This window comes from Sorex araneus, chromosome 8, assembly GCF_027595985.1.
Source record: "Sorex araneus isolate mSorAra2 chromosome 8, mSorAra2.pri, whole genome shotgun sequence".
Classification (NCBI taxonomy): domain Eukaryota; kingdom Metazoa; phylum Chordata; class Mammalia; order Eulipotyphla; family Soricidae; genus Sorex; species Sorex araneus.
In genome coordinates this window covers 32549156-32565131 of record NC_073309.1, presented here as the reverse complement: position 1 = coordinate 32565131, position 15976 = coordinate 32549156, and the positions used below count along the sequence as shown (strand labels likewise).

General features: G+C 38.5%; 1 protein-coding gene across 2 annotated transcripts in view; it reads left to right on the top strand.

The window, feature by feature from the left end:
* Nucleotides 1-15976, top strand: part of PHKB (phosphorylase kinase regulatory subunit beta) — a 262109-nt gene that overhangs the window by 149290 nt on the left and 96843 nt on the right. For both annotated transcript variants that reach the window (XM_004600687.2, XM_055146377.1), the window contains one exon: nt 5069-5163. In XM_004600687.2, coding sequence (XP_004600744.2) covers nt 5069-5163 — 95 coding nt within the window. The remainder of the gene's footprint in view (nt 1-5068; nt 5164-15976) is intronic.

The window sequence follows — 15976 nt, the reverse complement described above, 5'->3', positions numbered from 1 at the left end:
TATTTGTCAATTTTACCATTTTGGAAATAAAAGAAATGATGAAGACAATTAATATTTCTAAATTTAGTTAACCTACAATTTTATTTTTTGTCTAATATGTCTCTTGAGAACCTACCATAAAATAAGATGTTGTAATAGTGGGAGATTACCGTAATAAGAAATCCACAGTGTATGAGGACATGATATAAGGTTGAATATGAAGCTGATGTACAGGTGAGGTAGAAAGAGAGCATTGAATAGGAAACTGCATTTCAAAAGACACAATTAGTTGACTCATAAATTTTAATTGATAAGCATTTATACTTTTAAAGGATATAGTATTTCTTAATTTATCATAAAAAATAAAGATGGAATTTTATTTCTGTGGAATTACAATGAGGCATTGATTATGTAAATTGTTAGTAGTTGGAAAATTTTTTCACATCCAACTGAACAAAAATATAAGATAGAGAAATAATTTACTCCTATTAGTAATATTTACTAATTAGCCTTGCACCCTAAGCTAAACCGATAGTAACTGAAGTTGTATGTTCATGTTTCTCACAATTAAGCTTTAATCAATTTGGTCCTAATTTGGAAAAGTGTGTTATTTTCAGAGAGATAAGAGTTCTCTGACATACCCCATGATATGGGTCGGAAAATATAATATGTCGGTGTCTAAATTGTATATGTTTTCCTCCTTTTGAGAATTTTTTCATCTATCTCGAATAGAATTTTTGTATACTTAAAATGCAAGGTTTGAGGACAGTTAAGTGTATAAAAATAAAAAGAAAAGGCGCGGGCGAGGGAAGGGACGCCTCACCGCACCGAGCCAGGCACAGGGCCTAGGGCAGCAGCTGTCTCTCCCGCCACCCAAGTTCGGTAGCCTCCGGCCACTTCCCCCACCCCGGGGAGGTTGATGGCGAAGATGTGGCAGGCGAAGGAAGGAACGGAGCCATGATGGTTGGTCTCACTTGCAGTTTATTCCAATCTTCCCTTTATACACTCTCCGTCCTCTCTACACCTTTCCGCCCTCTATACACTTTCCACACCCTCACCTTCTCTCCGAACCCCTTTTATTGATTATGGCCCTTCCAAAGGGCGCAACACATTGACATCACCAAAGGCACCAAATGATCTTACAGGAAGAACGTTGAGGCAACATAATTCTCTTGTATCTGCAGGCCATTAATCTAGGCCCCCCCCCCCCCCCCCCCCCCGGAAAGAAGATACAAAACCAAAACGGAAGCCTTCTTTGGGCTGAAAGCACTCGGATTTACATCCCAAAGACCAGGCTGGGCCAGAGCCTGGAATCTACAATGTCAAATCAAGCCTGGCTAGCACCTTAGATCTGCGGGTCAAAGATCAGCTAGGTTTCTGTGACAAAAGGTTTCTGTGACAAAACTCCAGAAGGCAGCTGGAAAAGGGGAAATATTCCAACAGTTAAGAACCCAGATTCTGGAGAGGACCCACTGTGTTTTAATTTTTTCTCTCTCATTTACTGTGTACAGATTGTTATCTATAAAAAATAAATTCCACTCGTGAGCGGGCTGTGAAAATTCCCACCGCAGAGCTGTGTAAGCTCCTCATGCGTGCGGGGATGACTCGTGAAAGTACGTTCGTGAGCTCTCTGGGCGGCTCTATCTCACTGCCCCGCCCCCTCTTTCCCCGCCCCTCTCCTGTTCGAAAATACCTCTTAAGGGGTTTTCCTCCTTTCCTTAGTCCAAACACTCATTAACATCTTAATACTAGTTGTTTTTGTATGGACATAGCAAGAGATACATTGAGGCTTGCAAGGCTGCTCTCCTGGCAACATCTTGCCACAGACTCAGACTACAGCACTCAGGCCAAATTAATCATTCCTCACCCTAGCAGGGTCCAAATCTAGTTATCATTGTTTGGATCATGACAGCATTTGTCCATAACCAAACTCTTAATTTATAGTTAAGCATGAGGCACTTTGGCCAGGCCCATCTCGATGCCAGGGTAGCACACAACTCACCACTTGCCCTGGGTCCGTCTCGTCCCTGGTCGGGACCCTGCTTTTGGGGGTGCTAGGAAGTAAGGGCAGCTGTGGATTAGGTTTAGAGAACAGATGCCCAGGAGGAAAATATCATGTAGAGTCAAATGACACCCAGGTTACAAAAGCATAGCATTGCTAAGTCTTCCTGTGTCCATACAAAAAGGACATTTTTCTGAATAAACTATGCGAAGGACTCAAGGAGAAGAGAAAAACAATATTTACAAGTCAACAGGACACTAAGAAAGAAGCTACAAATAAACACAGAGGAATGGGAGCACTGTAACAGGAGTAACCCAATAAACCTAAACTATCAGACGCTATGTTATCCTACATAAAACAATAAGGTTCTTGCCAAGATTAATGAATTAATACATGTCAAATGCTTAAACAATGCCAGGAGTTTGAGGAATACCTTTCAAGTGTTTCTGCTTCTTCATGCAGAAGAAATAGTGCCTCTGACAGCTTTTCCTTCTCCTTTTCTTGCTATTCTATTACATTACCTTTCATTATTGTTGTTAAAAAACATTTCAAGAATTAATAAAAGTGCCTTTGTTAATTTTTAACTAATGAATAACATTGCATATATGCCCTGAAATAACCCCAGGTTAGAAATATAGTAAAAAACACTCAAAACTGCTAAGTAATTTACGAACAGTTTGTGTTTAACTCCATCTTCTGTTTTTCAGGATTATCCACTGCCTAAAACTAGTACCTACAATGTTATGAAAAATGTGGTGGAACAATTTTTGTAATGAATACTACTGATAGCACAGCAGGTAGGGCATTTGCCTTGCACGTGGCCAATCCGGGTTCGATTCCTCCATCCCTCTTGGAGAGCCTGGCAAGCTACCAAGAGTATCCCGCTGCATGGCGGAGCCTGGCAAACTACCCGTGACGTATTTGATATGCTAAGAACAGTAACAACAAACAATCTCACAATGGACACGTTACTGGTACCCACTTGAGCAAAATCAATGAATAACAAGATGACAGTGGTGCTACAGTGCTACTACGTACAGATGAACTTATACAAAACAGAAGTATCATTTTACCTGGTCAATAGAATAACTTGAGATAAGAACAAAATTAACATATTTTCGTAGTTTAAGTGCAGTAAAAATAAAGAAGTGTGCTGCCTCACTTTAAAAACGAAGTTAGGTTCTTTTCAAATGTTATTTAATTGACTTTCACATTCTAAGCATAATTTAGATAACTTGAGAGGTGTGCAGTTACTGCATCAGTGTATGCTCATAAAACATTTTCATAGATACTGTCAACTTGCATTCTCAGGAAATTATTGAGAATTATGTTGGTGTTGTCCCGACTTCATCCTCTCCAGCATGGTTTCTTTCACTGTAGCACTGTAGCACTTGTTTTCCTGTTGTTCATGAATTTGCTCGAGCGGGTACCAGTAATGTTTTTGTTGTGAGATGTGTTACTGTTGTTGGCATATCGAATACGTCACAGGGAGCTTGCCAGGCTCTGCCGTGTGGGCAGAATACTCTCAGTAGCTTACCGGGCTCTCCGAGAGGGACAGAGAAATCGAACCTGGGTTAGCCGCATGCAAGGCAAATGCCCTACCCGCTGTGCTATTGCTCCAGTTCTTCCACATCCATGAAAATCTTTGCTATACTCCCATGTCCCTATATGTTAGAGCAGAAAAATAGCAGTAAACCACTGACTTGGTACCCTCTTCCCACTTTCCCCTCCCCTTACTAAATTGTTTCCCTTGGATTTTATCCAACGTTTCCAGAGATCAGGAAGATAACTCAGGATTCAGAGCGTATGCCTTACATGTGCATGGACCTGAGTTAGATCCTTAGCACCACATGGTCCCCAGAGCATCATTAGATTGAGCCTTGGAAGTCCCCAAGGGCTAGTGGGTATAGACCCAGTGGTCCCGAGCATCTCTGGGCCCAAGTAGGACAGCATCACTTGCTGAGCATTGAACCCTTCTGTCCAGTGGACAGTATTGCCTGGGTAACCCCCAGAACTCTTAAGCACTGCTTTGGTGAAACCCCATACACACACACACACACACACACACACACACACACACACACACGTTTCCTCAATGAACTATCGCATGAGAAAAGCTTTCATGTGATAGTATAACAGTAATTGAGGGCATTTTCCTCATTCTAATTAATACCCTATAAAGTACAACTGATCTCATAAGTCTCTTAGGAAACATTTTGTTTCCTTGTAATCAGCTGGTTTCCATCCTTGAGAATTTAACTGTTCAGGTCAGGGAAATAATGCAAAGGGCTGCAGTGCATGCCTGTCATGCAGAGGCTCCAGATCTTCTGAGCACCACTGTGTGCCCCAGTACTGTTGTGCTAACTATCATTGGAAATGTTGCAAGGCTCTCCCTGAGCACTGCTTTGAGAGATCACCCCCCAAAAAGACACAAATGTATTGTTTTTTCCTTTAGTACTGAGAACTAAACCTGGAGTTTCACCCACGTAAGGCATGTACTCTACCACTGAGCCACACTGCCAATCCCATATGTGAGTAGCTCCTAGGTTCTGTGGTGTAGAGTGCTCTGGGGTCACTCTCAGCAGTGCAGGGGAAACTTGTGGGGCCCGGGGTCAAAACCAGGCTCCAACAAGCAAAAGATGGACACCACTCCTTTGAACTACTTCCCCACAAATGCTATTTCTGTAATAAATTTATTGAGGTAAATGTATATACCATAGGGGCTGGAGCAATCGCACAGCAGGTAGGGTGTTTGTCTTGCCCGCGGCCAACCCGGGTTCAATTCCCAGCATCCCATATGGTCCCCTGTGCACTACCAGGAGTGATTCCTGAGTGCAGAGACAGGAGTAACCCCTGAGCATTGCCGGGTGTGACCCAAAAAGCAAAATAAACAAACAAACAAAACCAAAACAAATTTATATACCATATATCTTTCTACTTACAGCTTATAATTCAAGGGTTATTTGTATCACTATAATCAATTTCAAAAAAATTTTTATCCCCACCTAAGAAACCTCATACTCTTTAGTACTCACTCCACAGTCCCTTCTAATCACTTCACTTACATTTTCTTCTTTTTTTTTTCAGCTGATGAATTAATCAGTCCTAGAGACATTGATCCTATCCAGCGCTATGTGCCATTACAGAATCAACGCAACGTGAGCATGAGGTTTTCCAATCAGGTAAAGAGATCTGTTTTATTTTTAATTTAGACTCACCCAAGGATATTTACAAAGGAATTTTATTCTGGGTGGGTTTTTATTGTTCCTTCTTAGAGAAAAACCTCTTCCTCACATATTAGTTTAGATTTACTTGCAGTAAAGTAAATTTATTAATAAGGAAGTCATAGTTGAATATGCCCAAGATGTTTTCTAGGTTATTATTTTCATATTCACTAAGATTGGGGTTCCTCCACCCCTCTCAGAGAGCCCGGCAAGCTACTGAGAGTGTCTTGCCCCCATGCCAGAGCCTGGAAAGCTACCTGTGGCGTATTTTATATGCCAAAAAGTAACAAGAAACCTCACGATGGAGACATTACTGGTGCCCGCTCGAGCAAATCGATGAGTAATGGGACGACAGTGACTAAGACTGGGTTTAAGGTGTGAGGTGTCTTTGAGAAGACACAATACATGGCGGGTGTCATGGAAACAAATGAGATCACATGTTTTTAAAGGGTGTAGCGTCCTGCATTATTCAAGTCTTATGTTTGATGTCTGTTCAGCGCTATGTCTCATGGTAGTACTGAGTGACTGATAGAGTTGTTCTTAACACTTTGTGCCATGTCAGTTGAAGTTTTTTCTTTTAATTTTTATATTTATATGGCTTCAGACTATGTGATATTAACAAAATAAGCATTTGCAGGACCCATAAGATTGATGTTGACATGAGCAAACCCTCAAGTATTAAATGATACCAGTAATGAGGACTGTTAAAATAAGAATGATGTGGATGTGGAAACTGCCTGAGGAGAAAGGAAATGAACCTGAGTGTGTGCCTGGGATTTAAAGCAGTTAATATGCACTTAGTGAGAAAAACATCAGCATGTATAGACAATGTACAGTTGAAATGTTCATTTTGTTTTTTTTAAATAGTATATAGCTATAATACGGATACACAAAATAAATTCTTATTTTAATGAAATGAATAGCCATCCAACTCTACTATATTTTGATAAACTATTCTCTTTTTCTTGGCTAGCCTTTAACTACATATGTTATTATTTACTCTGGCTTATAGACGAGAAGCTATTTGAGAGACTAATAGGTAAACATTAATATTTTCTCAAGAACTTACACATCACTATGTTAATATGTGATAGAAATTTTTCATTGTCCTGTTAGCTCCTACTTGAGGTAGGAATTGTCCTTTATCTTAGTTATCCTTTGTTAGCACTTATTTATCACAATCTCTACAGATTTGAGATAGGCAATTTTACTTGAAGAAATGGTAAAATAAGGATGTATTTAACTTCCCATTACTCAATGCTCTTATTCTGAGCTATTTTAAGCCTAGTGTGTATCATTTATACAGTATTATACATGTGTGACCCACTTTTCTAAAATGATGGAATCTCAGAGCTTTTCTTAGAAAATAAGGTCACAGATTAGAGGTGCAGAGGCAGGAACAGTGACCATCAAAGAGCATGACTAACTCAACAATTAAAATAGATTTTTTTTCATTGTTGGTACATGTAAGAAGGGCTGTGGGTTATGTGTAATTTTTGACATATACTTAAAAAACCTTAAAATGTCACAATTGAGAGTGAATTTTGTGCATAATTCAGAATAGGTGTTTTATATATTTAAACCACATTAATGGATTTGGAGCTGTTATGCTTCGCTTTATTATAACAGAAGGACACAGGCATCATGGGTAAGTCCTGAAGGCAAGCTTCTAAGTGTCCTTACTCTGCAGAGTAGCGTGACACATGGTAACAATGTCTTACAGCACATGCTAAATGTTGCCAACCAGGAAGGTTTGCTCAAGCTTGAGTGTGGGGCTTTTACCAGGGACAGTGACTTAGTATGTAGTATCTGCATGAATGACCTCCATTACTCAAATTTAACACCCCTAGATATTCACCACAAACCACATTGCTTGCACAAACTATCTGGACCAACTGATTGCAAATGTTGCGAGATCTTGAGCATACAAAAATACTGGTACCTGACAACATTCTCAAAAGCTAGCTGAGATCCATTCTTTTATAAGAATGTTCAGGGTTTGAGTATTCTCGGCCTGTTGAATCAAATCAGTCCTTCACAGAAAGGTTAGGAACAAAAGAAGTTTTCAGATTCAGAAAGCAAAGAGAGTGCCTGAATTGAAGAATAATTCTTTCAAGTATGCATAGGATTACTAACACAAGATGGAACCCAGGTATTGAAAACAAAGATGAGAGCTATTGATTTTGTTTAGCAATATGCTTAGTCTATTAATTTCAGAAAGAAGGGATTATATGGTTAGGAAAGTATGGTGTCACCTATGATTATTCTCCTTACTGGTTTCTTACTAGTAAGATAATTACTGTTTTCTCCTGATAATACTTAGAGAAGAAATTAACACGTTTTCTATGTAAAGCTAAGAAAGAAGTGCATTGTTAAAAATAGTAGATATACTTTTTAGTCTTATAAGATTATTTTATCCTCTCCCCCCAAAAAAGGCTTTTAAGAATACAAACTCCATATGAGATACTTAGTTTTATTCTTCTGTAGCTTCACTATTTCTCATAACTACTATTATACAAGGAATACAAAATAATTAATTTGAACATTTGAGTGTGCTTAAAGATATGTCGGAGGGGATTTTTTCATGGGGCATAGTAGCTTTCTCATACAAATATCTCTAATATTTTTCTCTCATCATGACCCCTTTCATATTATTTAAACTTGAATTTTCAACTACCTAATAATCATCTGTCTACAAAGCTAATTTGTGGAAATTAAAAACTGAATTTTGGGGGTGTATACTTGGCTCTGACTAATTGTACTGTGCACTTTTTGTAGTCAACTTTTTGTTTGATTAGTTGGTTTGGGTGCCATACCCAGAAGTGCTCAGAGATTACTCCTGGCTCTGTGCTCAAGGATCACTGCTGGCAGGCTTCAGGGACCCTATGGGGTGTTGGAGGCTGAACCCAGGTTGGCCACGTGCAAGACAAGCGCCCAACCTGCTGTACTCTTTCTAACCCTTGTAATCAATTTTAGAACCATAAAATGGTTTTAAAATAAACAATAACATTATAGAATCAGAAGGACAGGAAGGAAAGAAATGGAAGGTGAAGTAAGAAGAGGTAAATGGGAATAATAGAAGCAAGGGTCAGGGGTCTGAGGCACATTGGTGGTGTAGAAGTGAGGTATTATGTCTATATCTAAAGTACAGAGCTAACAACAGGGTAGACATGAGACGCAAATTTCAACAACCAAACTTAAAATTGTGCCTGTCAAGGAGATATGCTGAGGGAGGGAGGGGTTCCCTGGAGACACTGCTAGAGGTAAGGTCACGGTGATGCTGGGTTTGGTGTCAGAACACTAAACGCCGGAAACTCTGTTATGAGTACTTTGTAAATCATGGTGCCTTATTTTTTTTAAAGAGGTGAAATAGGGCAAAACAACACTTAACAATTTTTTAAAATCAAATTTTATTTATTTTTCATTGGCTGTCCTTTATAATTTCAGTAATACAAGTTCACACTTGTGTATGTGTGTATTACTTACCTACCAAAAAATATGTAGTGCCATTCCACCATCAAAGTGACCCTCCTCTTTTCATTTCTTCCACACTCTTTCCCTTTCTTTCTGGTCAGCGATATATCTTTTACTGAGTTTAAGAATTATTTTTCTTATGTCTTCTCATTTTGTTTGCTTTGGTTATTTATATTTCCCATATGAGTGAAGTCATCTGCTAATATTCTTTTACTTTATCACTTTTATTTAGCATAATCACCTTAAATTTCATCCAAGTTTTTTTGAAAGGTGGGATTGATTATTTCTTACAGTAGCTGTGTAGTATTTCATTGAGTTTACATACCACATCTTTATCGAGTTATCCATCATTGAGCTTTTAGGTTGATTCCGCATTTCAGCTTTTGTGAGTGACTGCTGTCAAATAAGGACATGCATATCTTTTAGAATCAGTTTGGTTAATTTCTTTGATAATAGATCAAAGTTGCATTGCTGAAAACCCAAAATTTATAGTGCCAAATTTGTTGCCTTTTTCAAAACAGTCTCTTCAATCCATGGTTTCTTTCTTGGATGATGACACACACTATCTTCCATAGTCTCTTCTCCTGTTAGTAATTTCTGTATTCAGATGGGTATTTCTGGTTCTGCCCTCATGGTAGCATCCTCATGTGTCTCCTCATCCCCACTGCCATATTCCACTCTGCTTGAGAGATGATTTTAATAATCTCTCATTGTCTCCAGTTTCTCCTTTTGTTTTCACTCTGTGCTTTTGAGAACATAGGACTTCCTAAAATACAAGTTTGTTTATTTTACACTGCATACTTTCTAAGCTCCGTACACTGATGGAGTGTATCTATCTATCCTATTAGATAATTAGATATTTATGTCTCTTAGTTTTCATTTATGTTTTAGAATTTCTCAGAATTTCTCCCAACTATCAAGTCTTGGCTGACTTGTGATCTAATATTATGTCCTTCCCTCACCCATTCTCAGGCCCCACATTTCTAATAACATTCTATTTGTTAATATATATTGTCTTTTTAAAAGATTTTTTTACACTATTATAAATTTGTATAGTAAAAATTCCTTTAAGGTGTCCATTCAATAAATTATTACTGACTTTTATTTTAAAATAAGTATCTACACGCCCTCCGCCCAGATGAGATCCGGAGCAGCCGCGCACGACACGGCCCCTCTGCTTCTTAAAGACTATGATCCGGGAGGTCTACTAACCCATTTTGGCACCCAGAGACTTATAGAAATACATCTGGACTGTGAGCTGAGCTATGACCCCATGCCGCCCGGGGAGGGAGAAGGATTTTCTCTCCCAATGCTTTCTTTCTACGGGGACGATAGCAGCGGTGGCAGCAGCAGCGCCCATGTGGCGTCTGCCATTCTCTAGGACTCATAACCCAGAGCTATGAGCTTGTAGTGACGTGGGGCGCAAGAGATCATGAGATGGGGGTGTTACAGGCACGCCCTCTGCCCAGATGAGATCCGGAGCAGCCACGCACGACACGGCCCCTCTGCTCCTTAAAGACTATGATCCAGGAGGGGCTGGAGCGATAGCACAGCGGGTAGGGCGTTTGCCTTGCACGCGGCCGACCCGGGTTCTGATCCCAGCATCCCATATGGTCCCCTGAGCACGGCCAGGAGTAATTCCTGAGTGAAGAGCCAGGAGTAACCCCTGTGCATCGCCAGGTATGACCCAAAAACCAAAAAAAGAAAAAAAAGCCTATGATCCAGGAGGTCTGCTAACCCATTTTGGCACTCAGAGACTTATGGAAATGCATCTAAATGACTTATGGAAATGCATCTAAATGAGCTAAAACAACAGAAATCCAAAACTGCGCAGCTGCAACAGTGGCCACGCAAGCTCCTATAATCTTCATTCTCAGCAATGGAAAACAAACTATCAAATGATTTCTTTTTTGCAGGTTTGATTGTTGGGGAAAAATTCCAAATAATAATAATCAGTTCTCTGTTTAAATATTGAATGTATCCAAAGTATAGAGAGAATAAAGTGAAGATTATTGGCCATGCAGGTGCAGTGTGGGGGGGTGGAAGGGGGTATATTGGGATTCTTGGTGGGGGAACAGGTGCACTGGTGAAGGGATGGGGGTTTGATCATTATATGACTGAGACTTAAACCTGAAAGCTTTGTAACTTTTGTCACAGTGATTCAATAAAATAAAATTTTAAAAAATAAGTATATAGTCACAAGAAATCACAAAGAAATATCTATGGAAGGCCTGTTAACTTTTATTCTGCTTTAACCTAGCAATGTTAACATCTTACATAACTATATAATATTATGAGAAACATAAAATTTATGGGCTAATTCTGATTTTACTATTTGTACAAAAGTGTTCGTGTGTAATTCTGAGAACTTCTGTCAGATGTATAGCTTCCTATAATCACTGCTATAGTGGAGACCTTAATAGTCCTCACGTTACAAGGCTTCCAACATAATGATTCCAAGGCTTCCCCTTTAAAACCACACACACTTTCTTACCTATATCCAAATCCAAGGATATCACCAATTAAATTTAATTTTGTTTATTATAGTCTAGGAAGTTACAATAATAATTATGATATTGATATACAAGTTTTACGCCCTACCACACCAGAGCCCACAACCTTCCATCACTATATTTATACCTCCTCTAGTCTTGCCCACCTATTTCTTCTCCCTTACGTTTATTAATGATTCTGTATTCCAGTTTCAAACAGTTTCCATTGTTTAGTACTATGTTTTTATTTTAACTCTTCATATTCCACAGGTGAGTAAGATCATCCAGTACTTGTCCTCCTCCCTCTCATTTATTTCACTTAACATGACATTCTCCACTTCCATGTTGCAGCAAACTGGATGATTTTATCTATTCTTACAGCTGCATGGCATTCCATTGCATATATGTACCACAACTTTTTGGTTTTGTTTTGGGCCACATCTGGCAGATCTCAGAACTTACTCCTGGCTTGTGCTCAGGGATCACCCCTCATGGGCTCAGGGGACCATATGTGGTGCTGCGGATCAGACCTCGATCAACAACAGGCAAGGCAAGCATCATACCCCTTGTGCTGTCAACTTGGCCCCAGTAGTATCACAACTTCTTGATTCATTTATAGTTGGATATTTCTGTTGTATCCATGTCCTGGCTATTGAACTAAGCAGTTCAGTGCACATGAATGTACTTATGTCATTTAAAAATAACAACTTTGTGTTTGGGAGGTAGATGTCAAGATGTGTAATGATGTTCAGTGATGCCTAGTGATGCTTAGATGAGCATCAGGACTTACTCCTGACTCTGCAAATAGGAATCACTCCTGGAGTTGCTCAGGGGACCATATGCAATACTGAGGATTGAACCCAGTCTGGCTGCATGCAAGGCAAGCACTTTACCCATTGCTCCTAACCCTATTTTCACTTTTTTTAGGTTTTTTTTAATGAATCACAATGAGATAGTTATAGACTTACAAACTTTTGTGATTAAATTTCAGTCATACAATGATCAAGTAGCCATCCCTCCACCAGTGCCCATTCTCTACCACCAATGTTCCCAGTAACCCTCCCGCCACCCCTACCCCATTCCCCTCTGTGACAGGCACAGTCCCTTTTATTCTCTCTCTTTTGGGGAGTGTTATGGTTTGCAGTACAGATAGTAAGTGGCCGTCATGTTTGGTCTATAGTCTACTTTCAGCATGCATGCTTGGGAGGGCTCACTTGGGATGGGAGATGCATCCTATTTTCACTTTTTAAAGAACTCTCCATACTGCTTTCCATAAAGGTAGAGACAGACAACATTCCCACCTACAGTGATTGAAGCTCTTCTCTCATCACCTCCCCACCAATACCAGTTGTTTACAATACTTTTTATATGTGCCATTCTCATTGGCGTGAGGTGAGATGTGTTGTTTTGATTTGTATTTTCCTAATTACAAGTGATGATGAGCACTTTTTAAATAAGTGTACTAGCCATTTGTGTGTTTTCTTTGAGGAAGTATCTGTCCATCTTCTCTCCCCAATTTTAGATGGGAATATTGTATTTTTTAAGTTGAGCTTTGTGAGTAATTTATAAACCTTGAATATTAGTCCTTTGTTTGATGTAAAGTGTGCACATATTTTCTCCCATTCAGTATGGGATCTTTTTATTATAGCTTGAGGTTCTTTCATCATGCCAAAACTTTTTAATCTGATGTAGTCTCATTGCTTTATCTTGTGTCTTTTGTCATTGTTATTGTCTTTTTGCCTCTGGAATTCAATCATTGAAACACTCTAGGGTCTATTTTCTGGAGGGGTTTGCCTCTGCTTTATTCAGTGTATTTTAAAGGTTTTGGTTTATTCTCAAGGTTTTCAAACCACTTTGAGCTTACATTTGTTGATTGGTGTAAGATATGATTCCAGTTTCTTTCTTTTGGGGGGGCATGGGGAGGCATACTCAGCTCTGCTTGAGCTTACTCTTTAGTTTGTGCTCAGGGATCACTTTTGTTAGTGGGGTTTGAGGACAATATGGCATTCTGAAGATCAAATCCAGGTCAAACACATGCAAGGCAACAACATGCTACAATACTTGTTTTGTAGTAGTTGGTCTGCTATCTGCTATATATCTGCTATCCTGACAAAGGTCCTTGGATTAGAGTCTTACCCTTTTCTGTATTTTAAGAAAAACCACTAATGGGGCCAGAGTGATAGTATAGTGGGTAGGACACTTGCCTTACATGTGGCTGACTCAGGTTGATCCCCAATATCCTATATTATTATCCCAAGTTCACCAGGAGTGATTCCTGAGCCCAGAGCCAGGAATCAACTCTTAGTACCACTGAGTATAACCAAAATAAAGAACAACCACGATTAATTATGTTTCCATTCTTCATAAATGCTGTCCAGAATATTTCATGTTTATCATGTCTAATTTTAGCACTTTTCTGAAATCCCATTGCTCATCGATTTGCTTGAGTGGGCACTAGTAACATCTCCATTTTGAGACTTGTTGTTACTGTTTTGGGCATGTTGAATATGCCATGGGTAGCTTGCCAGGCTCTGCTATGCGGGTGAGATACTCTCGATAGCTTGCCAGGCTCTCCAAGAGGAGTAGAGGAATCGAACCCAGGTAAGCCACATGCAAGACAAATGCCCTACCACTGCGCTATCATTCCAGCCCTTTTCTGAAATAAGTATTATATTAATTTTATAGACAGATTTTGTCAATCTCTATAAAATATAACTTTTCATAGACATATTGTAATCCTTTACAGCATATTTTACTTTGTCAGGTATCAGAACCAATATAAAGATACTTCTGAAGATGGAGAGGATTGACTGTCAATCATATGGATGAAGTGTTTTTTTTAAATGGTGTGAAGAAATAATAGAGAAATTAACTTATTTCCTTGACATCCTTTTCCATATCACATTACAGAAAGACAATGACAGTTTTGTCTTAGGTCAGAAAGAAATTAAGGATGGCTAACTCTCAATGCTAACTATATGATGAAATGGAATTTATTATATATTAACACTGATTACGTTAAAGGAAAATAATTGTTTTCCTTCTTTTCTTTTTGTCATTGGTATGAGACCAACTTCAAAAGTTAGTAATTTTACTAGGTATTTACTTTTCTACAAAAAAAAAAACCCACTTTCAGATCTTGTTGTGAATGTTTACTACTCCTATGTTTTCACTCTAATTTGTTCTTGTTAGTGTTCTATCTTTCTGTTTCCCAGGTCAATTTAGTTCTGTCTACCAACTGATTTTCTGTGAGTAAGACTTTTGTTATTGGTACTATAGTACCTCTGCCATGTTAAGTAAGATAAAGATTGCTTGAAGATTTTGTTTCCAACCTTTCTTAATCATTCATTTTGGGGAATCTTGCATGATGCCACTACACCAGTGGTAAACTAGCTCATTCTTTTTTGGAAGAGGTCTGATTGCTGCAGAAACTATAAGCAGGTGATCATGAGCATCTCCCTGACTCATTGTATTCTGCATAATAGTTGTCCATTGGGATAAGGCGAGTCTGTACTTTTATAGTGCTTAGGCAATGGGTTTTTGAAGTTTCATAGCACATGAACTTTATTTTGTAATGTGCTAAAGTAGTAAGAATATGGGAGGTTCCTGGTTAAAGAGGAAAATAAAATTAGTTTCATATTATTGGCTATTCCAACCTGAAAAACATTAAGAATGCAGCCTCAAGAAGCACATTGTATGGATGACCTGAATGCCAGTTTGGATAAGTTGATTGAAACTCCTTGCCATAGTTTCCTCATATGTAAAATACACATGTATAGAATTGTGATCATAAAATGATTTAAGTTGTACCTTGAGATTGTTTAGATTATTTGTGTGCTTACAAGGTGCCAAACAGCACTGAAAATTTAGTTGTTTTAGACTTTATGGTGTAATCCGGGGAAATCTTCTAGTGTATCTGGAGTGCTGGTCTATAATATGTAAAATTATTTGGCTATATTTGTTTTTATACATCCTGTAGCACCTTTGTTGCTGGCTTCCATGATCTAGGCTATTGGTAACCATTGTGATTTTTTAGTGTATAGTATACTCTGATGCCAGATGCAGGGAGCTAAAGAGCCATTAAATAGTGAAAGACCATCTGTTTAGGAAGTGAATCTGTTACACTCCAAGAAAGGTTATAAGTCTCTTTTAATTTAGTAATTTAGTATAGGATACTCTTCCAATATGGACTTAGGCCTACAATCCTTTTTATTCTTGTTTCAAATCTATTCGCAATTTTTAAAGATTTATTCATCTTAAGTGATTTTAGGAAATTTGCATGTGACTTAGTTTTATTTGGTTCAGCTCATTCTAATGCTCTCAAATAGTTTTACCAGTTTGAGACATAATTTATACTTAGAAGATTAAAAAAAGAGTCATGTCATTAGCTTGGCAAAGAAAGAATTTGTGTGGGATCAAGAGCCAAATTTATCTACACACACAGGGGTACATTTGAGTACTGAACACAAATTCTTTTTAATGATTATAATAAAGAAATGAAATAAGATAGTCAAAGTTTCAGAATTTCTTCTGAAAGCATACTCTGATTATACCACAGAACACAAAGTTTCTCTCCAGGTAAACTAGCTGCAGTATTGAAAGGAGAAACTTCTTCTATTTGATATATTTTTTAATGAATGCCAGTGAAAATCAAATGACTTAGCAAAAACATGCAACACTCAGAAAAGTTAAAAGAGCTTGAACACACTTTATAGCATCATTTTAATTAACCCACTAAACTTACTAAAATTGAAAGAGCCATAAAAGACATGGCATACGTTTTGGCTGAAATGTAAAAGTAGGAA